Source organism: Eschscholzia californica, unplaced genomic scaffold (assembly GCF_041429995.1).
Source record: "Eschscholzia californica isolate CP2 unplaced genomic scaffold, dmEscCali1.0.p SCAF_4, whole genome shotgun sequence".
In the NCBI taxonomy this organism is placed as follows: Eukaryota; Viridiplantae; Streptophyta; class Magnoliopsida; order Ranunculales; family Papaveraceae; genus Eschscholzia; species Eschscholzia californica.
In genome coordinates, this window is record NW_028238461.1 from 56,638,543 (window position 1) to 56,665,909 (window position 27,367).

Consider the following 27,367-nt stretch of genomic DNA (forward strand, 5'->3'; position numbering starts at 1 on the left):
TATTTGGACTTTGACTATTGGACTAGGTCCGTCAATTAGAGTTTAACTAAGAGGGCTGAATTAGAATTTAAAAATAGTACTCCTAGCTAGGTAATTAGAAACTTACTAGGGTTAGGGTTTGAAGGGAATCCTAACGTTGATCTTTCTTTCTCATCTATTTGAGAAGGTCTAGGACTTAGCAACCAAGAAAAAGCACGGAGAAGAAAAGCAAACTAGTAGTACTTGTTTAGATGCAAACAAAAAAGAAGAAGAAGATGGTACTGCCGCCACAACAACCGCCACCTCCGGCCACCAGCACACCTACCAATGACACCATTGTTTCAAACGCACTTGCTCTTGAGCTAATGATAGAAATACTTAGCAGACTTCCACCAAAGTCATTGATGCGTTTTAAGTGTGTTCGTAAGAGTTGGTTGTATCTGATTCAAGAAGACAAACACTTTATCTCGTTACACTGTTCTCGATCAAAATTAAATAGAAAACTTCTCATCACTTGTTCACCTCTAGGTAATAAAGGAAATAGTTTCTTCAAACTAGATTTGTCCGAAGCAAGTAGTAAATCTATGACAAGTTCTCTTCCTAAATATAAACACTGCTGTTGTTTGAAGTCCAGTTATGGTCTGTCATGTTACGCGTCCAAATATGGTGTTAAAATCTACAATTTGTGCACAAGAGAAGAAACACCATGGATGATATCAAATATGATGAAATCAGATATGATGAAATCAGATATGATGAAATCAGATATGATGAAATCAGATATGATGAAATCAGGACGGAAGTGGAAGAAAGCTCGCAAGTGGCAAGCTCTTGAGCGTGGATTTGGATTTGATCCAGTGACTGAAAAACATAAAGTATTGCTCATGTGGCCCCATCGTCATTCCTATTCTTTATGGTATGAGGAGGATGTGCCTCTTTGTGAGGTATTGACAGTTGGTGAAAATTCTTGGAGAACACTCGAAGACGTCCCAACAATGAAAGAATAGGAATGACGATGGGGCCACATGAGCAATACTTTATGTTTTTCAGTCACTGGATCAAATCCAGTGACTGAACTGCACAAAGTACAATAATTTAAATGAAATATCATCACCGTGACCGTCACAGCCACCACCGCCAGTTTTGGTTGACAAAGTACAATCTTGACAATAGTGTCTTCTACTCTTTAGTTTTATGCTTTTTTTTTTTTTAATCGTTAGGTGATCTTTTATAGTTTTTTTTCTTAAAATCATTGTTATAAGAAAGTAACCAAGTTTTTTTGCTGGAATTGCATCACCATTCACATCCAGTAAATAAATTAGGTAATAATGTCTTGATTACACGTATATTTGACTATCAAAAATATGTTTAAAGATGTCTTGTTATGACAGGGCTAAAAAATACGGGTCATGTCCCTATAATGTGGCAATAGTTGTGCCCCCCTTGTGCCCCACAAAACAACAACTAGAGAAAACATGGAAGGAACATCCAACATTCGGGAGAGAAATATCTTGTGTTCAAAATTGTTTGAAAATAGTGTGATCAAAATATAGACAATAGGTGTAAATGTAAGCGATGTCAAACTTTCTCATGAAATCTTTGCTAAGAAAATATCGGTAAGTTTCATGCTACCCCTTAGCTTCTAAAATTTGTCCATAAAGTAATTTCTTTTCAAGTAATACAATAAACAAGATTTGCAATTGTGGGTTAACGATAGTTTGATAAACCAATAAGAGAATGAAAACAATTATGCCACACTTTCTAGGGGTTTTCAGCCGTTCCTCGGAATATAGTTTCAGGAAATGTACCGTTGGAGGAGGTGAGTTTCGATTCTATCTCTGGATTTAAGTTATATGTTTGAGAGGGAGATGGATGGGGCTTTGGTAGTTAACAAAATTGAATCTAAAACGTGTTGATTTGAGGAGAGGAGAGATCATTGTGCATATTATGGATGGTGTTATAATGGATGCTGAATTTGAGCAGGCAGCCCGACCTGATGATGAAATCGTGACATTAATGCCTGGGAGGAATGATTCGAAATTACTCTTGGTGATCAATTAAGTTTTTAAGTATTTATTCGCCGAACCATAAACAGACACGTCTTTAAACATATTTTTGATAGACAATTACTATACCTATAAGGATGCTATTCTCCTTCAATTTGGATGGAATAAAAACTCCTAAAGAGGGTTAGTCCTATATTTTAGGGCTAGGTCAGTTCCTATATTTTAGGAACTTACTATAATATAGTTTGTTTGGGTTTGAAATCCTAACATTGATCTTCTCATAATCTCATCTATTTAAGAACGTGAAAGACTGAGGAAACAAGAAAAAAAGCAAACTACTAGTTAATTTAGATACAATAACAAAAGAGAAGAAGAAGAAGATGGTACTACTACAGCCAGAACAACCACCACCACCACCACCCCCGGCCGCCACCTCACCTACCAATGACGCCATTGTTTCAACAACCCCTCTTGCTCTTGGAGGTAATATGACTGATGAATTAATGTTAGAAATACTTAGCAGACTTCCAGCAAAGTCATTGATGCGTTTTAAGTGTGTACGTAAGAGTTGGTTTTATTTGATTCGAAAAGACAGACACTTTATCTCGTTACACTGTTCTCGATCAAAATTAAATAAAAAACTTCTCATCAGTTGTTCATGTGGCGGAGGCAGGGCCGTGCTTGGGCCTGTGCGGGCAGGGCACCCGCACTGGGCCCCCAGATATAAGGGCCCATTTTCGATCATGTCGTAACAGGTTATATAAGAACAGATACATAACTCAACACAAGAATCTCTTAGGCGAGATGGTTAGGTATGGTTAATTCCACCTCTTTGGTAGAGGTTCAAAACTCATAATTCACTTTTTTTTTTTTTTTTTTTTTTTTTTTTGCAAATAAGTGTTAGATTATGGACTATAACCAGCCAACTAATCCAATGATGTAAACTTTACATCTTTACCTCTCCTAATCAAAAGTCATAGTTAACTCAGCTTGATAACTAGATGACTAGTCTCATCAAACAAATTTGTATCCATCCATAGCTGCTCATTATTCTCATCTTCTCTAATTTCTTCATTCACTCACACCTGTTAACTCTTTAATCATTCCTTCTCTCACTACGTTTTTATCCAGAAACTCATTAAGATCCTTACTTTTCAATGAAGATAAAAAATTACATAGCTAAATTACTTTCCTCTAATGACCTCTCAAATGAAATTGGTTTCAACCTTGTTAAAAGCTCAACAAGAACTACACTAAAACCATAAACCTCGCTTTTTCGGTTAATTAACTTGCTTGAAGGTATTCAGGATCTAAGTAACCTAATGTTGCTTGAACTAAAGTGGCTACTTGTGTTTGGTCTAATGGTACTAATCTTGATATACCAAAAAATATGTTATTTGAGTGTATTTCTTTCATTTTTGTTTTTTTTTTTTTCTGATTTTGTGATGTTCAAGATATCATTGTTAATTGAATCTTTATTTCTACTCTTTTACACTTTTTTTTTTTAACATTTTGTTAAATGCGTATATTTCTTTTGTGTTTTGAAGTATTTTTTTTTAAATAGAAATTTAAAAATCATAAATAATATGAAATATTTAAACATATATGCGAGAATCTTGATAAAAAAATACTGCATTCAAAAACTCACTTTTAGTTTCTAAACTATATCTTGTACAAAGAAAGAATACCTTTAACAAAGAAATTATAACTTGTTTAAATATTTTTTTTAATATTTTTTTGTTTTTCAAAAGACCCAAATTCAAGTTTCGCACGGAGCCCCTAAATTCTCAGGCACGGCCCTGGGCGGAGGTCATGGAACTAGTTTCTACACATTAGATTTGTTCGAAACAAGTACTAAATACATGAGAACTTCTCCACCTGAGTTTATGAACAAACATATTTTGAGGTCTGGTTATGGTCTGTTATGTTTCGTCCAACGGCATTCTTTTCAAATCTACAATCTCTTCACAAGAGAAGAAACTCCATGGATCGAATCAGACTTTTGGAAGAAAAATCATAAATATCAATCTCCTTTATTTGGATTTGGATTTGATCCTGTTACCGAAAAACATAAAGTATTGATCATGTGGAGAGAATATGATTGGGAAGAGGAAGAAGTGCCATATTGTGAGGTATTGACAGTTGGTGAGAATACTTGGAGAACAATCGACGATGTCCCATCGATGAAAGGTCTTTATGGAAAACCCACTTACGCGAATGGTTCTTTATACTGGGCGGTTACACCTTCATCAGATGATAACCTTCGGGATGAAGAATCAATTGAAAGCATAATAGAATTTGATGTTGGAGAGGAAAAGTTGAGAGTGATAGAATACCCTTATAGTATTATCAATGATCGTCTTCGTCGTAACACTTTTGAGTATGATAATTTATTGGAAGTGGATGGACATTTAGGACTATTAGAGAGGAGGTCTTGCGATAATGAAAAGAAGTTGACAAAGACTAAGTTGTGGACTCTTATTGAGGATGAGAATAAGAAGAGTAGTAGGTGGATAGAAGAGACGGGTGATTTGCCTTTTGTCGTCGATTGGAGTTATGCTTATGAATCAATACCAGGAACAAACATGATAATGTTAACAAGTAGTTTATTAAAAGAAATTCCAAGTATCTATTTTTACGATAGGGGTAAGAAGGAGTTGAATAAATTTACTAGTCTAGCCGAATTTGGATGGAATAAAGGCGAGAAGAAGTTGTATCATGATTGCAACGTAACACCTCTTGTGGAGAACATTTATCCTATTTGGGACTGCAATACAACACACCACAACACACCACAACACAACACAACACAACATAACCAACATGGTGACGGAACTTCAACATCTACTAATTTAAATGAAATATCGTCACTGAAGCCGCCACAGCCACCACCGACAGTTGTGGTTGAGGAAGCACATTCTCAACCGTAGTGTTTAAGATGTCTACTATTTATTTTTATGTTTGTTCTTTGGTCGTTAAACGGTTGGTGATGTTTTTTCTTTTTACTATCATTATTATAAGAAAAGTTTTTTTTACCGATCAATATTCAAGCCCACTAGCTCAAGCATTAATTATGAAGGATTTTTTATATCACACTGATATCTAGGTTAGTATCAGTAATAGTAGAATATAGCAATTGCATCACCATTGACATTCGGAAATAAGAAGGTCCGACTTTCATCTCTTTTTGTATCTTTCTACCTGCTCTGATTCTTGGCAGCTATTTCGTGGAATGATGTATGGTTGTTTGCGGTAGAGGCTTAATTTGCCGTCGTTAAAGAAACAGAGACGAGAGAGAAACCATTGTGTGACACTCATTATCCTGCCAAAAGCAAGTACTTGTTGGAGAATGCCCGTAGTATTGCTCATTTGGCTTCATAAGCATTCTGAAGGTTGCTGGGATGAAGATGATGTGCCTGTTTGTGAGGTATTGGTATTTGGTGAGAATTCTTGGAGAACACTCGAGGATGTCCCAACGATGAAAGGTCTTCATGGGAAACCCACTTACGCCAATGGTTGCTTATACTGGTTGGCAAGACCTTATGCGACTTACTGCTTTCGAGAAGAGGGATCAGTTGAAAGCATAATAGAATTTGATGTTGGAAAGGAGAAGTTGAGAGTGATAAAATTCCCTGATAGCATTATCAATGATCGTCGTGTTCGTAAAACTCATCAGTATGATGCTATATTGGAAGTGGATGGACATTTAGGATTATTAGAGAAAAAGTATTGTGACACAGACAAGAAGTTGACAAAGGCTAAGATGTGGAATTTTATTAAGGATGAGAATGAGAGTAGTAGTAGTAGGTGGATAGAAGAGACAGGTGAATTGCCTTTCGAGGTCGACTGGAGGTATGCTTATGAATCAATACGAGGAACAGACATGATAATGTTAACAAATACTTACTCCGTAGAAGTTCCAAGTATCTATTTTTATGATAGGAGGACGAAGAAGTTGAGTAAATTTTTGTAGAATGTTGGAACTAGCGAACACAAGTTAATAAGGAGTTGTATCCTTATGGTGAATGCGAAGTAACAACTCTAGTCGAGAACATTTATCCTATTAGGACTACAATGCAACCACCATGAGTACTTGCGGAAGGAGCATCAATATCTACTAGTAATTTAAATGATATATCATCACCTTGACCGTCACAGCCACCACCGCCAGTTTTGGTTGACAAAGTACAATATTGACAATAGTGTCTAAGATGTCTACTCTTTAGTTTTATGTTTTTTTTTTATTTTTTTTTCCCTTCGTCAGATGTTTGGTGATTTTTTTTACTAGTTGTTAATTTGTTATAAGAAAGTGCCCAATTTTTTGTACTGGAATTCCATCAACATTCACAATTTCACATCCAGAAATAAGGAGATCCCAATTTCACCTATCTCAACCCCCAATCTATCCGGATTACAGGTAGTGTATTTGATTATCAAAAAAATATGTTTAAAGATATCTGCTTACGGCAGGGCTAAAAAATAGTTGTGCCCCCTTACCATACGTACCCCCACAAAACAAAAACTAGAGAAACACATGGAAGGAACATCCAACATTTGAAGAACGTCGTTAAGTTATTGTTCAAAATTATTTGAAAGTAGCTTATTCAAAATCTAGACAGTAAGTGCAAATATAAGCGTTGTTAAACTTTTATTGTTACCCTCATGAAATCTTTATTTTTTGTTGATTCGAAATTACTCTTGTGATCAATTAAGTTTTTAAGTATTTATTGGATTCGCTGTACCATAAAGAAACTGTCTTTAAACATAATTTTGATAGACAACTATACACCTATAATGATACACTATTCTATAATCCAAACCTCCTTCAATTTGGATGTAATAGAAACTCCTAAAGAGAGCAGTCCTATATAGGAAATTAGGGTTACTATAATTCACGAGAAGGACTAAATTGGAACTTTATATTAGCTAGGAAATTAGGAACTTACTAAAGGTTTGTTTGGGTTTGAAATCCTAACATTGATCTTCTCAATTCTCATCTATTTAAGAACGTGAAAGACTGAGGAAACAAGAAAAAAAGCAAACTACTAGTTAATTTAGATACAATAACAAAAGAGAAGAAGAAGAAGATGGTACTACTACCGCCAGAACAACCACCACCACCCCCGGCCGCCACCCCACCTACCAATGACACCATTGTTTCGACAACTCCTCTTGGTCTTGCAGGTAATATGAGTGATAAATTAATGTTAGAAATACTGAGCCGACTTCCAGCAAAGTCATTGATGCGTTTTAAGTCTGTATGTAAGAGTTGGTTGTATTTGATTCAAGGAGACAAACACTTTCTCGCTTTATATTGTTCTAGATCATAATTAAATAAAAAAAACTTCTCATCAGTTGTTGTTCACGAGGAGGTCATGGAACTAGTTTTTACACATTAGATTTGTTCAATACAAGTACTGAATAGTAGTAGTATATGATAACTTCTTCACCTAAGCTTATGAATAAACATATTTTGAGGTCTGGTTATGGTCTTTTATGTTTCGTCTAATGATATCTCTTTTCAAATCTACAATCAACATGGTGAGGGAGCACTTCAATATCTACTAATTTATATCGTCACTGTAGCCGCCACTGCCGACAGTTTTGGTTGACGAAGCACAATCTCAATCATAGTATCTAAGATGTTTACTATTTATTTTTATGTTTCTTCTTTGTACGGTTGCTGATGTTTTTTTTTTTCTTTTTTACTATCATTGCTATAAGAAAAGTTTTTTTTTTTACCGATCAATATTCAAGCCCACTAGCTCAAGCATTATGAAGAATTTTTTTTATCACACTAATGTCTTGGTTAGTATCTGTAATAGAATACAACAATTGTATCACCATTGACAATGGGAAATAAGAAGGTCCCAGTTTCATCTCTTTCTCTATCTTTCTACCTGCTCTGTTTCTTGGCAGAATGGCAGCTATTTCTTGGAATGATGTATGGTTGTTGTTTGTGGTAGAGGCTTAATTTTCCGTCGTTAAAGAGACAGAGACGAGAGAAAAACCATTGGTTGACACACTGACACTCATTATACTGAGCCAAAAGCAAGTACTTGTTGGAGAATGCCGATAAATAATTAGGTAATAGTGTCCTGATTATAGGTATACTTGACTATCAAAAAACATGTTTAAAGATGGCTATGCTTACGAGGCTAAAAAATTTGGGACAATAGGTGCAAATATAAGCTTATGTCAAACTTTTATGGTTAGGCTCGTGAAATCTTTGATAAGAAATAGATCTAAATAGAGGGAACGTGTAAGAGAGAGATAAATTGTGAGAAACCAAAGGGATGTTGAGAGAGAGTGTGCATAGTGGTCAGTGGTGGGAAATGTTGGTCGGAAGTTGTAGACGTGGAGAGAAGATGAAGACTATGGGAAATTTTTCAATCAAGTAAGATTTTGAGCTAAAAGAAGGCATTGCTACATCAATACGATGTGATGAGCACGATAACAAACAAATTTAAACCCTTACAGGAATGAGCCTAAAACCCAATTAAACTACGACCTTAAAACCGACTGAACTAAGACCCATCTAACTACATAGCCTATTTTCCTAACCACTCTAATGCTTACCATTTGAAGTCTGGTCTGGTGCCTATGTGTGGGTGTCATCATGTTCTAGAGAAAAAAAATTTAAGAGAAATTCAAAGATAGTTTTTGAGTCAAGAGGCATCAATATAATCTATCATCATCCAAGATAATACAAGATCACAACAATGGGGAGAAAGTCCAAATTAGTTGAAATATAAATCAAACATATGGAAATTTGAATAATAGAGGGCCAATATTTCTCTTCACAAAGATAAGCCACTGCCGGTGCCTAGAGGATTGTAAATTTATATAGTATCTTGAGAGTTTTGAAGAAAGGGATGATAGAATCTGTGTCAGAATAAGTCGCCAATTTCAAGCCCAAATAAAAAGCAGAACTAAATATTACAAGCCTGGTTCCCATTGGCTATGATCCCTGGTCACCCATGATTATGAACAAAATCTTGTCGGTAAAGGCAGGTCTTCCGATTGTTCTTGTTATAATTGAGTTACGATTGTGTTAAGATTTTGTCAATACGATTTTGACAGATGGTAGTTGCAGTTGGAATTGCAATTGCAATTGGAATTGCGAGTTTTAAGTATCCCTCCACCATCTCAGATAATAATAAAATCACCATTTTGATAACACGAACGATTAGAAATAGAATTGAGTAAGGAATTGAACAATACAAAACTTCAATGGTAATTTTATATAGAATAACAAGTATCAAAATCAAAATTCAGTGTTGGAAATTTGTAATACAAATTTTGTGAATATTTCTCTAACAACTCAACCACACAAATTAAATCCATGAAATAACAGTTATTCTCTTTTATTAGTTTTAGGAGCTTGTTACAAGCACACAAACTCTTGCACCATGAAGAATGTATTTTCCATAATATTATCACACTGATGTCTGCCTCCCAATTGAACTTTTAAACGGAAAATGTTATATGCACTCACCATTTTTTTATATGCACTCACATCTCCCTTAACTTTTTTTTTTTTGTTGAAGGCACATCTCCCTTAACTTGAACACGAAGTATTACCTTTTATGGGAGTGTATTCAGAATTTCCCTTTTTAAGCTTGTTGAATGAAAGTAACAATTGCACCACCATTGACATTTAAAAGACCCTTCCCCAAATTTGCTATAGGCGCCTACAGCAACCAAGTTTTGTGGGAAATAAGGAAATTTCAGTATCACCTACCCCAAATCCTCTTTAGCTTGGTATTCTTTCTCCCATCTCTAATTTTTCATCTCTCTCTTTCGATGTCTTCGTACCCTCTATCTCTCTGCCGTTGGTAGCTACTTCGAGGAATGGCATATGATTGTCTATGGTAGATGCTTCATCTGGCGTGGATATCAAGAGAGAGATGGAAGTGGATGGTGAGGTAATAGTAAGGATGAAGATCAGCATTCTTTCCGGGGTTGCGCTCGTAAAACCTCTAATTTGGATGGGTTGTCCTCACACGAGAGTCCCCACTGTCATGTTAATTGTGGAGGTTGCATATGGAATGGGGACTTTTATAGCACTTCCACGGAGCGCCACTGTTTGTAGTTTGTACAAACACCACTCAAATAAAAGCACATAAATCAAACTTCAACGATCCATAGATTGTATAATAGGATGTTACCCGCTTGGGTTTCCACCCATGGTTTGGTACAACAAGGTTGGATTCTTAGGTTTTTTTTTTTTTTTAGAAACTATTAATAATTTTAATTTGTAAAAGAGTAAATAAGTGTCGTGATTATAAATACCCCATTCTTGAAACACTTTTTGTGGTGACAAACTTATGACTAAAATCCACGTGAGGATCTATTTTGACCTTAAAGTATTTACGTATTAGCATTCCATACTAATTCATTATGCTCGCGAGTTTGGATGCAAGAGACTTACGATTTATGAATACTTTGTGTTGAAAATATTAACCTCAAATGATTATAAATTATGAAGGAGAACTAACTTACGTTGCATGATGGAGTTTGGGTGGTTCCGTGATTGGTGAACGAAGAGATGTGAAAAAATTTAAGAGAAAAGCTTAGGTGAAGGATGAGTGAAGAAGGAAAAGAGTCATCGTTAAAGTCACAAAAAGATTTTTTACTTATCAATTGTTTAATATTTTATTTTTAGTTACAACTATATTGGTAATTATTATATTCGGAGAGGATAAAAATGTCTTTCTTAGCACTTAGAAAGTAAGTGCAAAAAAATAAGCTCCAAGTTGGAGCTTACTTTTTGGAGCTTACTTTAGTCGCACTTACAAGTGATATTCACTTATTAAGTGAAAAACAAACGGCCTAAAATTGCGGGCCCACACTTATTAAGTGAAAATCACTTAATAAGTGCAAAAATCAAACACCCTCTTACTAGGGTTAGGGTTTGTAGGGAATGTATTTAGACATGAGAGATGAACTTAAGGTAGATTTGATTCTAAGAAGAAAACGTCATTTTGTCATGAGGGTCTTCACTCAAACGAGTACCGCTGAATGGTGTAAACATGCTCTAAGATTATGCAAGTCAGCCCCTACCCTCTGCTCATCTTTATGTAAGGTTCATACATGGACCTGCCAGTCGCCTCCAATCCACTTTTTCTATAACAACAAGATTATTCATTATCGAACAAGTTGGCTTCTTGGTTACGTTGGTTAAGATAGCGTTCATTACATAACTTTTTTTACTAGATTGTGATCGTTGTTAGTGTCTGGTAACTAAAAATTATACTTGTTTTATCTTGTTAATCATCTCGGGGAGAAATTTTAGTACATGTACTCAAGAAATGTTATATAGATACAACTGGAGCGCCATCGATCGAAGCAATTTAGGACATCACATTCGGTTTCAATATAGAATTGATTCATTCCACTTTTGGTTGTTTTTGGATCTTGCATTCAGATACTTACATTTTTCTTCAGTAGGAAAACAAATAATTGCCCAAAGAAAGCTTCATGTGATATAAGTTAAGATATTTAATAGGATTATGATTTTATTTTTTGTTAAAAGGGATTATGATTTTGTTGTTAAGGTAAAAACTCAGTAAGACAATTGGCAAGGTTAATGTGAAGTACTCAGGCTAACATTTGAGCTCTGTTGTGAATTAGACGACTTTATTCGGATGGAGAACCACCTTTTGTTTTTTCACATCTTTTATTTATTAGAAAAGAACATATTATTGAGACTTCTACTGAATGAATTTTATTACAACTAGAATTAGAATTTTGCTTATGGTATGTAATCAATTATAACTTATTTTTCACATCTTAACTATTGATGTGGTTATGCTTTCATTTGGCCATATAAGGTATTGTAATCAATTATAACTATTTTACACAGAATATGTTTTAAAGATATCACAATGATAGTTGAGATACGTGAAGGTGAATCATGTTCAAAAACGACTCTTCAAAGGTACTTAGTGAATCGATTATGGTTTCAGATTGCTATTTACATTATCCTCTCTAAGTATACATTGTCTTTTCGACATGGTCAGAAAGTCTCACTATCATTTAGGAAATGCTTTATTTCTCAATGCTTGATATAAACTTTTTACAATTGTACCGGACTATGAAACTAAATGTGTATACAAATGATAGAGGGGCTTCCCCGTGTACTCCATGCCATACTTCTCTGCTGAGGTGACTAATAAGACGAGTTACTTTAGTTTTTCCAAATATTGAAAATTATGTCAAAAGTTTATCCTATTAGGGCGAGTGTACCAGGAAGTACACAGTGTCAGGGATGAAATGTTTATACCACTTGTACCTCTCTGCGAAGTGTAGACCATGGTGGCCATATTTTTCTTTCCGCCGTGTATGGAACTAAATATAGTTATGGAGTAAATTGTTTTTAGTGGTTAAGGGACTTCTTAGATTAAATACCTAATATAATCTAAAATACTTTACGAAATCGTAAATCATTTTCTTCTTCCATGAACAGTTTTTACAAAATTATGTGTGCCGAACCACGAGTCATGGCTAATAAAATTTATAATACAATGATCAATAAGATAGTTTCTTTATTGTTCTTCAATATAAGAAATATATCTATATGTGATTTAAATTGTAAGGCATCATTCTTGGAAAATAAATATTTCAAAATGTTCGTGCCGGAGGCACGGGTTATACCTAGTATTTTTACATATAAGCTTATAAATTATATAGATTTTCGGGCTATAGGTCAATTAATTAGTGTTTGACTAAATTCAGGGTTCTCCAGAAGCGGAGTTATCTGACTAGACTAGGTAATTAGAAATTTACTAGCTAGGGAGGGAAATCCCAAACCATCATTGATCTTCTCATCCATGCATCTATTTAAGAACGTGAGTAACCACCGAGAGAAGAAACACAAACTAGTACGCAGTTTACATACAATGACAGAAAAGAAGAGGAAAATGGTCATGCCGCCACAGGAACCCTTACCTCCGTGAGTGCCAACACCACCACCAATGAAGCCATTGTTTCAACTCCTCTTGCTCTTGAAGGTAATGTGAGTGATGAATTAATGATAGATATACTTCGCAGACTTCCGGTCAAGTCATTGATGTGTTTTAAGTGTTGGTTATCTTTGATTTGAAAAGACAAACCCTTTATCTCGTTAGACTGTTCTAGAAATAAAAAACTCCTCAATGGGGTTTCACATCCAGCAGGTCTTGGAACTAGTTTCTATACAAGCAGGTTGTTTGAAATTAGTACGGAATATGTGACAAGTTCTCCCCCTAAGTTGATGAATAAATATATTTTGAGGTCTGGTTATGGTCTATTATGTTTCGTGCAACAACGTTCTTTTAAAATCTACAATCCCATCACTAGAGAAGAAACGCCATGGACCCAATCATACTTCGGAAAGAAAATTCGTGACCATGAATCTCCGTAATTTAGATTTGGATTTGATCCGGTTACGAAACAACATAAAGTATTGATTATGTGGACGAAAGATCATCCTTTTGTTGTTGGAAAATGAATGGGGGACTCCCAAGTGTACTTTCCCTCACAAGACAAGGTCACTTTGGTCTTTTCACTCTGACAAAACTGTGAAAAGATCAAAATGGCCTTGTCACTGTGAGGGGGAGTACACTTGGGAGTATCTCCCATGGAGTCCCCCTATCATCATTGTTTGTTGTTTCCAGGGAATGCGAGCTAGTGTCATACTGTAGAAGAGTAATATATGTCCTGATTATAAGCACTCATCATTAGGGGTGTACACGAGTCGAGCTCTTAACAGCTGCTCGAGCTCGGCTCGACTATTGCTCGTGCTCGACTCGAATATTAACGAACCCGAGCTTAACACGAGCTCAAAATCAAGCTCGTTTACATAAACGAGCCGAGCTTGAACATTCTTTAGTGTATCACGAGCTACTCGTGAACAACTCGTTTAACATACTCTTATAATAGTATAGTACATAATTACGTATTAGTATTGAAACTTGTACATGAAATATCAACCATTAAAAAATTATCGGAATATGAATCATTAATCATTATTATTGTATGTGACAAATGATCATTGAAGTATTTTGATGATTTAGAAAGTTTTAATTTGAAGTATTTTGATAAACGAGCTTAAAACAATGTGAGCTCGAGTTCGAGCTCGAGCTCTTTCAAACTTATACGAACCGAGCTTGAACAAGTGGACAATTACTCGAATGAGCTCGAACTCGACAGTCAAATACACAAACCGAGCTTGAACATCTTACTACTCGGCTCAGCTCGACTCGAGTACACCCCTACTCATCATTAAACAAATTTATGATAGTCATAGTCTATAGTCCAACTTTTTCATAAAAAAAAAAGTCTATAGTCCAACCGTCCTTTAGAGTAAAAACTCCTAAATGTGTCAGCCCTAGATTATTGGGCTAGGTTCGTCAATTAGAGTTTGACTAAAATCCAAACGAGGGAATCAGAACTTAAAAAATAACTAGGAAATTATAAACTTACTAGGGTTAGGGTTTGAAATCCTAACATTGATATTCTTTCTCATTTATTTAAGAACGTGAAAGACTCGGGGAACAAGAAAAAAAAAAAGAGTAAGAAACATTAACAAAGAGGAAGAAGATGATGGCGCCGCCACAGCAACCTCTGCCTCCCGCCGCCACCAGCAGCACCACCACCAATGACGACGCCATTGTTTCAACAACCCCTCTTGCTCTTGGAGGTAATACTATGAGTGATGAGTTAATGTTAGAAATATTGAGCAGACTTCCAGCAAAGTCATTGATGCGTTTTAAGTGTGTACGTAAGAGTTGGTTGTATCTGATTCGAAAAGACAAACACTTTATCTCGTTACACTGTTCTCAATCATCAAAATCAAATACTAAAAAACTTCTCATCAGTAGTTCACCTGTAGGTGAAGGAACTAGTTTCTTCACATTAGATTTGTTCAAAACAAATACTGAATATGTGACAAGTTTTCCAAGTGGATATGAATATTCATATTATTTGAGGTCTCGTTATGGTCTGCTATGTTACGTCTACAATTATTCTGTTAAAATCTACAATTTGTGCACAAGAGAAGAAACACCATGGCTGCAATCAAATATGGGAAAGAAACACCATGGTAAGAACAAAGTTCTTATGTGTGGATTTGGATTTGATCCAGTTACTGAAACGCATAAAGCATTGTTCGTGTGGCCTAAACATCACTTGGATTCTTGCTGGGATTACGATGATGTTCCTGTTTGTGAGGTATTGACAGTTGGTGAGAATTCTTGGAGAAGACTCGAGGACGTTCCAACAATGAAAGGTGTTCATAGGAAACCCACTTATGCAAATGGTTGTTTATACTGGTTGGTTAGACCTTTATCCCATTCTAGCGCTCAGGGTCAGGGATTTGTTGGAAACATAATAGAATTTGATCTTGGAAGGGAGAAGTTTAGAGTGATAAGATACCCTGATAGTATTATCAATGATCGTCTACTTCGTAACATTGAAGAGTATGATGCTATATTGGAAGTGGATGGACATTTGGGACTATTAGGGGTAAGCTCTTGTGATAAAGAAAGCAAGTTGAAAAAGACTAAGATATGGACTTTAATCGAGGATGAGAATAAGAAGAGTAGTAGTAGTAGTAGTAGTAGTAGTAGGTGGATAGAAGAGTCGGGTGAATTGCCTTTCGAGATCAAGTGGAGTTATGCTTATGAATCAATACCAGGAAAAGACTTGATAATGTTAACAAATATTCACTTCGAAGAACTTCCAAGTATCTATTTTTATGATAGGAAGACGAAGGAGTTGAATAAATTTTGTAGTCTGTGGGAGATAGAGAATAAAGGTGAGAAGGAGTTTTATTCGAGTGGTGATTGTGAAGTAACAACTCTTGTGGAGAGCATTTATCCTATTTGGACTGCAAAACAACACAACCAACATGAGGACTTGAGGAGGGAGCTTCAACCTCTACTAATTTAAAATGAAATATCACCACTCCCACAGCCATTGTTTCCAGTTTTTGGTTGACTAATCGGGACTACTATTTATTTTTATGTTCGTTTTTTTGTCATTAAAGTGTTTGTGATGTTTATGTTTTTACCAAATTCGAACCCACTAGTTCGAGCATCACGCACTACAAAAAAAAAGGCTCGACAGGGACATATTTTGGCGCCTGTCCCTAATGAGTGTGAAATAGGGACAGAAGGCTGCTGTATGCCCCTAACAATATAATACTAGGGACAAATATATGACTAATCGGGACTACTGAGACCGAGTTCACATATCTTGAGAGAAGGTCTCAATGGGGATGGTTTCGGAAAAAAAAATAATTCATGAAAAGCTAAGCGGCAACTTTCCCGTGCATTGTTTGAGCAGCAAAGTATTTCCGCTAAGTTTCGGAACAAAAGTTTTGAGTGGTGAAAAACATCGTAGCTTGATTTTCCAGTTCTATATTGAAAAACAAAGTATTTTCTTAGAAAAAATTTCGTAACTAATCACCTTGATCACACATTGTTGTTTGTAATCGTTTGTTTCAATTTCCTTCTCATTGTTGTGTGCGACTTTGAAAGCCGGTTCATTTGTGGATAGTTCTGCTAATTGAATCAAGAAAGGATCATCTGATTCCATAGTTGAATCTGTTGGGGTAGGAGGATTTAAGAGAATCAATTGAATTAAAGGCCCTGAAGACCAAGAGAAAGGCCCTATAAGACCAAGAAGGTGGTGGCTAACCTGATAAACCCAACTGGTCCGCCTTAAAATAACCGTTTTTGAACTTCCAGCCACTTCGTCATAGATTCCCCTTTGTATTTCACATAATAACTCCCGACTATTAGAAGTTGATAATATGTTTCGTACAGGTTTTTTTTCAAGACGTTCGCTATATTATGGCTTTTCAGGACACCATCGTCTTATAGAAAATTTTCTTATGAAATCATCGGGTCGGGTACGGATTTTGAAATGTTACCCGGCACCCCGCCCGAACCCGCCCGATAATCTTTACACGACATAACCCGCTTAATAATGTCATCCATTTATACAATAATACCTATGCACATTATATGTATACTTGTTTGTATGTATTTATGTATAAAGGTATAACACATATATAGATATATTTATATATAGATATATTTTTGAAGTATTTGAAGTGTATATATATATATATATATATATTGTTGTCTAAGTGCGGAGTGCCCTTAACACAACATTGTTAAGAGAAACTTAATTAAATTTTAGTTTCGATAGAAATTTCGGTACCATCGAAATAGAAATATTTTGGTCATTTGGATCGAGATGTTTTGAAACTTTTGTGAAAATCCGGTACTCACCGCCCGATACTCGAGGAACCCGAAAAGTTTGACGACTTGGATGGATTTTTTACACTAGGATTTTTTAAATAATCCACCCAATTAAACCCGGAAGCCCGAATGGGCAAAGAGTTTAAAAGCCCGACCGGACCGGCCCGATGAATGATATGAACCCGACCGGCCCAACCCGGACCGATTCCCACCCCTCAGTTCTACCTTCTGAGTAAAATTTGTGACACTAATGCCTTGGACAAATGATTGAACCAACCTCTACTAATAGATATTAAGAGAAACTCCACTGTGTGAACACTACTTTATTTTTGTTGATTCGAAATTACTCTTGTGATCAATTAAGTTTTGAAGTATTTATTCGATTCGCTTTACCATTAACAAACGTCTTTAAACATAATTTTAATAGCCAACTATACCTATAAATTAGGTAATAATGTCCTGATATATTTGACTACCAAAAATATGTTTAAAGATGTCTTCTTACGGCCGGGCTAAAAAGTATGGGTCATGTCCCTATAATGTGGCAATAGTTGTGCCCCCTTACCACATGTGACATTAATGGCTTCGACAAATGATTGAACCTACCTTTACTAATACATACTAAGAGAAACTCCTCTGTGTAAACAATACTTTCTTTTTTTGTTAATTCGAATTTACTCTTGTGATCAATTAAGTTTTTAAGTATTCATTCGATACACTATTCTATAATCCAAACCTCTTTCAATTTGGATGTAATAAAAACTCGTAAAGAGGGCTAGGTCGGTAAATTAGAGTTACTATAATTCACGGGAGGGACTAAATTAGGAACTTACTAAAGGTTTGTTTGGGTTTGAAATCCTAACATTGATCTTCTCATCTATGTAAGAACGTGAAAGACTGAGGAAACAAGAAAACAGCAGACTACTAGTTAATTTAGATACAATAACAAAAGAGAAAAAGAAGATGGTACTACTACCGCCAGAACAACCACCACCACCTCCGGCCGCCACCCCACCTACCAATGACACCATTGATTCGACAACTCCTCTTGGTCTTGCAGGTAATATGAGTGATAAATTAATGTTAGAAATACTGAGCCGACTTCCAGCAAAGTCATTGATGCGTTTTACGTCTGTATGTAAGAGTTGGTTGTATTTGATACGAAGCAACAAAGACTTTCTCTCTTTATATTGTTCTCGATCATTATTAAATTAAATAAAAAAAACTTCTCATCAGTTATTGTTCACGAGGAGGTCATGGAACAAGTTTTTACACATTAGATTTGTTCAAAACAAGTATCTGAATAGAGTATATGATAACTTCTCCACCTAAGTTTATGAATAAACATATTTTGAGGTCTGGTTATGGTCTTTTATGTTTCGTCCAAGGATATTCTTTTCAAATCTACAATCTCTTCACAAAAGAAGAAACTCCATGGATTGAATGTTCCAAATCAACATGGTGAGGGAGCTTCAATATCTACTAATTTAAATGAAATATCATCACTGTAGCCGCCACAACCACTGCCGACAGTTTTGGTTGACGAAGCACAATCTCAATCATAGTGTCTTAGATGTTTATTATTTATTTTTATGTTTGTTCTTTGGTCGTTAAACGGTTGCTGATGTTTTTTCTTTCTTTTTACTATCACTGCTATAAGAAAAGTTTTTTTTACCGATCAATATTGAAGCCCACTAGCTCAAGCATTATGAAGAAATTTTTTTATCACACTAATGTCTTGGTTAGTATCTATAATGTTCGATGGGAGTCCATTAGCATCTCATCACTAACATGAATTTCAATAACATTTTTCATCGGAGTATATACTGCCTTGTTTCGATGGGAGTCCATTAGCATCTCATCACTAACATGAATTTCAAAAACATTTTTCACCGGAGTATATACTGCCTTGTTTGCAGGGGTTTGGGTGAGGGCGTGCCACAGGTGCGACCGTACAAGGCCCCCTCACCCGTTGGGGCCCCTTTTTGGTAATGGTAAGGATAACTAGTATAGTATAAAACACCCATTCTTAAACACTTTTTTTTTGGTGACCAACTTATGACTAAAATCCACATGAGGGACTAAATTAGAAACTTACTAGGGTTAGGGTTTGTAGGGAATCCTAACACTGAAAGAAACAAGAAAAAGTATGGACGGAAGAAACACAAACTACAGTTTAAATACAATAAGGAAGAAGGAGAAGAAGAAGAAGGAGGAGAAGAAGAAGAAGATGGTGGTGCCGCCACAGCAACCTCTGCCTCCAGCCGCCACCACCAGCACCACCAATGACGACGCCATTGTTTCAGCAACCCCTCTTGCTCTTGGAGGTAATACTATGTGTGATGAATTAATGTTAGAAATACTGAGCAGACTTCCACCAAAGTCATTGATGCGTTTTAAGTGTGTACGTAAGAGTTGGTTGTATTTGATTCGAAAAGACAAACACTTTATCTCGTTACACTGTTCTCGATCATCAAAATTAAATAAAAAACTTCTCATCAGTTGTTCACCTACAGATGATGAAGGAAGTAGTTTCTTCAAACTAAATTTGTTCGAAACAAGTAGTGAATGTATGACAAGTTCTCCAAGTGACTACAAATATTCATATTATTTGAGGTCTCGTTATGGTTTGTTATGTTACGTTTATAATTATTCTGTTAAAATCTACAATTTGTGCACAAGAGAAGAAACACCGTGGATGATATCAGATAGGGGAAAGAAGAATGGTCGTAAGTGGCGATCTCTTATGTGTGGATTTGGATTTGATATTGTTACTGAAAAACATAAAGTATTGCTCATGTGGCCTAATCATCACCCCGATCTTTGGTGGGATTATGAGGATGTTCCTTTTTGTGAGGTACTGACAGTAGGTGAGAATTCTTGGAGAACAGTCGACGACGTCCCACCCATAAAAAGTATTCATGGGGAACCCACTTATGCAAATGGTTCTTTACACTGGTTGGTGATACCTGTAACGAATTCTTGTCCTCGGGATAAAACATCGGTTGAAAGCATAATACAATTTGATCTTGGAGAAGAGAAGTTGAGAGTTATAAGATACCCTGATAGTATTATAAATGATCGTAGAGTTCGTAACACTTATGAGTATGATGCTATATTGGAAGTGGATGGACATTTAGGATTATTAGAGAAAAGGTCTTTTTATTCTGAAAAAAAGAAGTTGTGGAAGACAAAGTTGTGGACTTTTGTTGAAGATGAGTATAAGAAGAGTAATAGTAGGTGGATAGAAGAGAGTGATGAATTGCCTTTTGAGGTCATGAGTTATGGTTATACCTATCAATCAATTCCAGGGAAAGACATGATAATGGTAACAAGTAGTTACTCAGTAGAAATTCCAAGCATCTATTTTTATGATATGAAGAAGAAGGGGTTTAAAAAATTTAGTAACATTGCCGATCTAGTGAATAAAGATAAGAAGAAGTTGTACCCTTGCGTAACAACTCTAGTGGAGAACATTTATCCTATTTAGACTGCAACACAACACAACCAACATGAGGACTTGAGGAGGGAACTTCAATATCTAGCAATTTAAATGAAATATCATCACCATTACCGCCACCACCGGCAGTAGTGGTTGACAAAGTACATTCTCAATAATAGTAGTGTCTAAGATGTCTACTCTTTATTTTTATGCTTGTTCTTTCGTCGTTAAACGGTCGCTGATGTTTTTTATTTTTACTGTTGTTATAAGAAAAGTTTTGACAGATCAATCTAAGCCCACTAGCTCAAGCATCGTGAAGAAAGAATTTTATCAAACTTATGTTTGGGTTAGTATCCCTAACTAGTAGAATATAGCATCACCATTGACATCCAGAAACCTCTCTCAACCCCCCAAAATCATCTTGACTTGGCAGTGATTCATTATCCTTTCTAGACAATAGGTGCAAATGCAAGCTTATGTCAAACTTGTATGGATATGCTCATGAAATGCGTTTAAAGACCGACTGTTTATGGTACGGCTAAAAAAATATTGGGCTAGTGTATAATGTGGCAATTGTTGGCTGAGGCTCCTTACGAACCCCCACAAAACAGCTAGAGGAAATATGGAAGAAACGTCCAACATTGGGAAGAGCTTCGTCTCGTTGTTGTTCAAAATTGTTTGAAAGTAGAACGTTCAAAATCTAGACAATAGTTGCAAATGCAAGCTTAGGATTCGTCAAACTTTTATGAATAGACATGTCCGATGAGTACTTTTTACCCGTCCGGTAAAAAGCACGTTTAAGCACATTTTTGGTAACCAATTATATGGACAATGATGCTATTCTATATTAGAAACTTCCTTCAATTTGGAATAAAATCTCCTAAAGAGGTCAGTCCCAGATTTTTGGGGACTAAATTAGAATTTAAAAATAGTACTAGCTAGGTAATTAGAAAGTTACTAGGTTTAGGGTTTGAAGGGAATCCTAAGGTTGATTTCTTTCTCATCTATTTAAGAAGGTCAAGGACTGAGCAACCAGGGAGAAGAAACACAGACTACTACTCAGATTTAATACAATAACTAAGAGGAAGAAGGAAGATGGTGGCGCCGCCACAACAACCACTGCTTCCAGCCACCACCAGCACTACCAATGGTATCATCAGTTTTGTTCCAACACCTCTTGATCTTGGAGGTAATACTATGAGTGAAGAGTTAATGTTAGAAATATTGAGCAGACTTCCAGCAAAGTCATTGATGCGTTTTAAGTGTGTACGTAAGAGTTGGTTGTATTTGATTCGAAAAGACAAACACTTGATCTCGTTACACTGTTCTCGATCAAAATCAAATAAAAAACTTCTCATTGGTTGTTTGCCTCTGGGTCATGCACCTAGTTTCTTCACACTAGATTTGTTCGAAAAAAGTAGTGAATATTTGATAAGTTCTCCACCTAAATATGAAAACAATTATTGTTTGAGGTCTATTTATGGTATGTTATGTTACGTAACCAATAGTGGTGTTAAAATCTACAATTTATGCACAAGAGAAGAAACACCATGTCTGAAATCAGATATGATGAAATCAGCAGATATAGGAAGGAAAGCTCGCAAGTGCCTAGCTCTTGTGTGTGGATTTGGATTTGATCCAGTTACTGAAAAACATAAAGTATTGTTCATCTGGCATACAGATTACTTTGATTCTTGCTGGGATCAGGAGGAGGTACCTGTTTGTGAGGTATTGACAGTTGGTGAGGATTCTTGGAAAACAATGGACGACGTCCCACCGATGAAAGGTCTTCATCCCCATAAAAAACCCACTTACGTAAATGGTTCTTTATATTGGTTGGTGACACCTTATTCGAGTGATGGCCCTCGAGACGAGGGATCAGATGAAATCATAATAGAATTTGACATTGGAAAGGAGAAGTTGAGGGTGATAAAATACCCTGATAGTATTATCAACGATCGTCGTCTTCGTAACACTTGTATGTATGATGTTTTATTGGAAGTGGATGGACATTTAGGACTATTAGAGGAAAGGCGTTGTCATTCTGAGAAGAACGAGTGGACAAAAACTAAGATGTGGACTTTTATTGAGGATGAGAATGAGAATAAAGAGAGTAGTACTAGGTGGATAGAAGAGACGGGTGGATTGCCTTTTGAGGTCAATTCGTTAGATTATGCTTATGAATCAATACCAGGAACAAACTTGATAATGTTAACAAGTAGCTACTTTAAAGAACATCCAAGTATCTATATTTATGATAGGAATAAGAAGGAGTTGAATAAATTTACTAGTCTCGCCGAACTAGAGAATAAAGGTGAGATAGAGTGGTATCCTTATGGTAATTGCGAAGTAACAACTCTTGTGGAGAACATTTATCCTATTTGGAATGCAACATAACACAACCAACATGAGGAATCGAGGGAAGGAACTTCAATATCTAGCAATTTAAATGAAATATCATCACCATGACCGCCACCACCGGCAGTAGTGGTTGACGAAGTACATTCTCAATAATACTGTCCAACATGTCTACTCTTTATTTCTATGCTTGTTCTGTCGTCGTTAAACGGTCGCTGATGTTTTTTATTTTTATTTTTACGGTTGTTGTTATTAAAAAAAAAAAAAAAAAAAAAATTTGACGGATCAATCTAAGCCCACTAGCTTAAGCATCATGAAGAAAGAATTTTATCGAACTGATGTTTTGGTTAGTATCCCTAGCTAGTAGAATATAGCACCATTGATATCCAGAAACCTCTCACAACCCCCAAAATCATCTTGACTTGGTATTCTCTCTTTCATTTTGAGATGGCAGTGATTCGTTATCCTTTCCAGACAATAGGTGCAAATGCAAGCTTGATTCGATATGCTCATGAAATACGTTTAAAGACGACTGTTTATGGTACGGCTAAAAAATATGGGGCAAGTCTATAATGTGGCTCCTTACCATCCCCCACAAAACAGCTAGCTAGAGAAAACATGGAAGGAACATCCAACATTGGGAAGAACTTTGTCCAGTTGTTCAAAATTGTTTGAAAGTAGAGCGCTCAGAATCTAGACCATAGTTGCAAAAGCAAGCTTAGCATTTGTCGAACTTTTATTGAAATCTTTGATAAGAAAACTTTGTTAAGCTTCAAGCATTGACCACCCCTTAGCTACTAAAGTTTATCTATATGATATAATAAATCCATTCTACAAGTCATAAGAAAATCTTCTACGACACGATGTCTTCCTGTGACGCCAACATATAATACAACTAATCATATTTAAATCAGCAAAAGAAGATCAATATAAATTCAGAATTTAACAACATAATCAACCACAAGAGTAATTTCCTACTTAAAAATATATATATATATATATATATATATATATATATATATATATATATATATATATATATATATGTATATATATTATTATAGTGTCTAATATTTCTAGTCGCACTGTAAAAGTCTAAGTTTATCTTGTGTGCTTTTGTTTATGTGATCTTGTCCTATAAGTATTTTTCTACTCGTACGTTAATGAACCATTTATAAACAAATTTTTGATAGCCAACTATACCTATAATTATGACATTATTACTGAATCTCTTACGGGCATTCTCCGAAGGATATATCCTTTTGATAGGATAACGAGTGCCACCTAATGGTTTCTTTGTTGTTTTCCACTAGGATATATAATGAGCAGGGCCAGCCCAAACATTTGGGAGACCCCAAGCGAAGTTATAAATTAGAGTCCTATATGGCTATATAACACATGTTAATTTAAGCTCTTGCAATAAATTTAAGCTCTGAACTATAGAGCTATAACTAAAATCATGTTACAAGTCTGTTATAATTATTAGTTTGAAACTGACATACAAAATCCAATTACATAAGGTCTTTCACTACGTTGGGATCCAAAAAGCTGCTTTGGGGCCGAACCGTCCCTGAAAATTAGGCGAACTAGTTTACACTATAAAGAGTATTATTCTTAGAAAAGTTTTCTCCTTCTAGAAATTCCGCATCTAGCTCATTGAGATACAAAATGGGATGAGATCAACACTTGAAGACTATAGTGCTTTTAAAACAAATAAGAAATTAGAGGTGGGTTTCTTAGAAGTTAGACCCATCTTCTAATGACTCCTAAAGACTGATCCTAAAGAGACCAGGCCTAGATTTTTGGGCTAGGCCCGTCAATCAGCCGTGAAGGACTAATTAGAGTAAAAAAGGTGGCTAGGTAATTAGAAACTTACCAGGGTTAGGGTTTGAAATCCCAACATACTTGATCTTCTCATCTAAGAGTGGTAGGAGTATTTAAGAACATGAGAGACAGAAGAAAAAGTACAGACAGTAAAAAGGTAGCTAGTTTGTCTACCCAGGATGAAAAAAAAATGAAGATGGTGCTGCTGCCACAACAACCACTGCCTCCCACCACCAGCACCAATGACGACGCCATTGTTTCAACAACAACTCCTCTTGCTCTTGGAGGTAATACTATGTGTGATGAATTAATGTTAGAAATACTGAGCAGACTTCTAGCAAAGTCATTGATGCGTTTTAAGTCTGTACGTAAGAGTTGGTTGTATTTGATTAGAAAAGACAAACATTTTATTTCGTTACACTTTTCTCGATCAAAATCAAATAAAAAACTCCTCATAGGCTCTTCAGATCCAGCAAGTAATGGAATTGCTTTCTACACGTTAGATTTGTTCGGAACAAGTACTGAATATGTGACAAGTTCTCCACCAGAGTTGAAGAATAGACATATTTTGAGGTCTGGTTATGGTCTATTATGTTTCGTTAAGGGGAGTTCTTTTAAAATCTACAATCTCTTCACAAGAGAAGAAACACCATGGACCGAATCCGACTTTGGAAAGAAAAACACGAAGGATCGATCTCCTTTATTTAGATTTGGATTTGATCCTGTTTCCCAACAACATAAAGTATTGGTAATGTGGACAAAAAATATATATCCTTTTTGGCGGAACCAGCAAGTACCATTATGTGAGGTATTGACAGTTGGTGAGAATTCTTGGAGAACAATCAACGACGTCCCTCGGATGAAAGGTCGGCACTGGAAACCCACTTACGTAAATGGTTCTTTATACTGGTTGTTGTATGAAAGGTCGGCACTGGAAACCCACTTACGTAAATGGTTCTTTATACTGGTTGTTGTTATCGTCATGTTTATTCATGCGGCGTAAAGGAGCGGTTGACAAAATAATAGAATTTGATGTTGGAAACGAGAAGTTAAGATTGATAGAATACCCTGCTAGTATTACCAATGGTCGTCGTCTTCGTAACAGTTTCGAGTGTGATGCTTTATTGGAAGTGGATGGACGTTTAGGACTATTAGCTAAAAATTGGTGTAGTAAAGAAAACAGGTTGACAGAGACTAAGATGTGGACTCTTATTGAGGATGAGAATAAGAAGAGTAGTAGTAGTAGTAGTAGGTGGATAGAAGAGAGTGGTGAATTGCCTTTCTGGATCGGGTGGCGTAACACTTATGAATCAATTAAAGGAACAGACATGATAATGATGATAACAAACATGTTGACTAAAATTCCATGTAGTAGTATTTATTTTTATGATAGAAAGGAGTTGAAAACATTTACGAGTCTGGCCGAACTAGGAGTGAATAAAGGGGAGAAGAAGAAGTTGGATCCTTATAGTCATTGCGCAGTAACAACTTTTGTGGAGAGCATTTATCCTGTTTGGACTGCAACACAACACAACTTTTGTCGAGAGCATTTATCCTTATAGTCATTGCGCAGTAACAACTTTTGTGGTAGCACAAACACATACTATCACTGCTAGCTCTAGAGTATCATGAAGAAAGTATTTTTTTTTTTTTTTTTTTATGTCTTTTTACCTCGTTTTGTCGTTGGCAGCTACTAGGTGGAATGATATATGAGTGTCTAAACCGCAGACTTTAGTATCAAGAGAGGAAAGAGAGAGATGACAGTGATAGTAATGGTGAGGTAATAGTGAGAATGATTATCTACTTGTTTTCTTCCTTCACTTTCAATTTTTTTTCACGATTGCGTTCGTGAAACGTTTAGTATGGATGCGGGTGTGAATGGAATCTTAGACGACCACACTTGACTGAGCATAACCACAGTCCATATACACCATTTTTAGTTTCTACAAATTAACGCTACACACAAATTAAAGCACAGACTACAAACGATACACGCATTGTACCTTTCAATGTTACCCACTTGGGCTCCACCCGTGGTTTGGTATAGCAAGGTTGGATTCTTAGGTTTGGTTTTCATTCAAAACCTACTGATGGTATTGGTCTATGCGGAAAATTTCACCAACGATACAAGTTTTTCTTTGGTGACTTTATCCTAACAAGACAGGGATATTTTGATCGTTTCTTTTTTTGTTGAACTATATTTTGATCTTCTCACTCAGAAAAAATACCAAAATATCTCGCCTTATTTACAAAGAAATCATCGACGGAGTCATCAAGGGGGTACTTTTGTCGTTTTGATTACTGCACCTTTTTTTTAAAGAACAAAAAGTTCAAAATGACTCAGGTGCTGGTCAAGGTCAGGATGTCTATAATTTTGAATGTGAAGCAAAGAAAGCTAGTCGCTCTCTTTCATTGACTCAAAAGAAGCCCTATTGGGTTGGTAGGTGGTGTTCTTTCCATTTTCACCCTCTCTATCAATACTTTATAAAATTCATTTCTGATCT

General features: G+C 35.9%; 4 protein-coding genes across 4 annotated transcripts; all 4 read left to right on the forward strand.

The window, feature by feature from the left end:
- The first annotated feature begins 254 nt into the window (after nt 1-254).
- Nucleotides 255-986, forward strand: LOC147546642 (putative F-box protein At4g38870). Its single transcript, XM_086635925.1, has one exon. The coding sequence runs from the start codon at nt 255-257 to the stop codon at nt 984-986; it is 732 nt and encodes a 243-aa protein (XP_086492051.1).
- Nucleotides 987-19,344: 18,358 nt separating this feature from the next.
- On the forward strand, nt 19,345-20,970 carry LOC147546643 (putative F-box protein At1g32420). The gene has a single exon (XM_086673900.1). The coding sequence runs from the start codon at nt 19,389-19,391 to the stop codon at nt 20,727-20,729; it is 1,341 nt and encodes a 446-aa protein (XP_086530026.1). The 5' UTR covers nt 19,345-19,388; the 3' UTR covers nt 20,730-20,970.
- An 806-nt stretch (nt 20,971-21,776) lies between these two features.
- On the forward strand, nt 21,777-23,078 carry LOC147546644 (putative F-box protein At1g32420). Its single transcript, XM_086635926.1, has one exon. The coding sequence runs from the start codon at nt 21,777-21,779 to the stop codon at nt 23,076-23,078; it is 1,302 nt and encodes a 433-aa protein (XP_086492052.1).
- Nucleotides 23,079-24,913: 1,835 nt separating this feature from the next.
- LOC147546645 (putative F-box protein At1g32420) lies at nt 24,914-27,239 on the forward strand. The gene is made up of 2 exons (XM_086673901.1): nt 24,914-25,729; nt 25,788-27,239. Exons 1-2 carry the CDS (start codon nt 24,985-24,987, stop codon nt 26,423-26,425), a joined length of 1,383 nt encoding a protein of 460 aa, XP_086530027.1. The 5' UTR covers nt 24,914-24,984; the 3' UTR covers nt 26,426-27,239.
- Nucleotides 27,240-27,367: the final 128 nt, after the last annotated feature.

Coding starts and splice junctions, on each gene's coding strand:
- LOC147546645 (XM_086673901.1), top strand. CDS start 24,985: ATGAGAGACAGAAGAAAAAGTACAGACAGTAAAAAGGTAGCTAGTTTG. Junction 25,730..25,787: donor CGACGTCCCTCGGATGAAAG/GTCGGCACTGGA, acceptor GTTGTATGAAAG/GTCGGCACTGGAAACCCACT.
- LOC147546644 (XM_086635926.1), top strand. CDS start 21,777: ATGGTGGCGCCGCCACAACAACCACTGCTTCCAGCCACCACCAGCACT.
- LOC147546642 (XM_086635925.1), top strand. CDS start 255: ATGGTACTGCCGCCACAACAACCGCCACCTCCGGCCACCAGCACACCT.
- LOC147546643 (XM_086673900.1), top strand. CDS start 19,389: ATGGACGGAAGAAACACAAACTACAGTTTAAATACAATAAGGAAGAAG.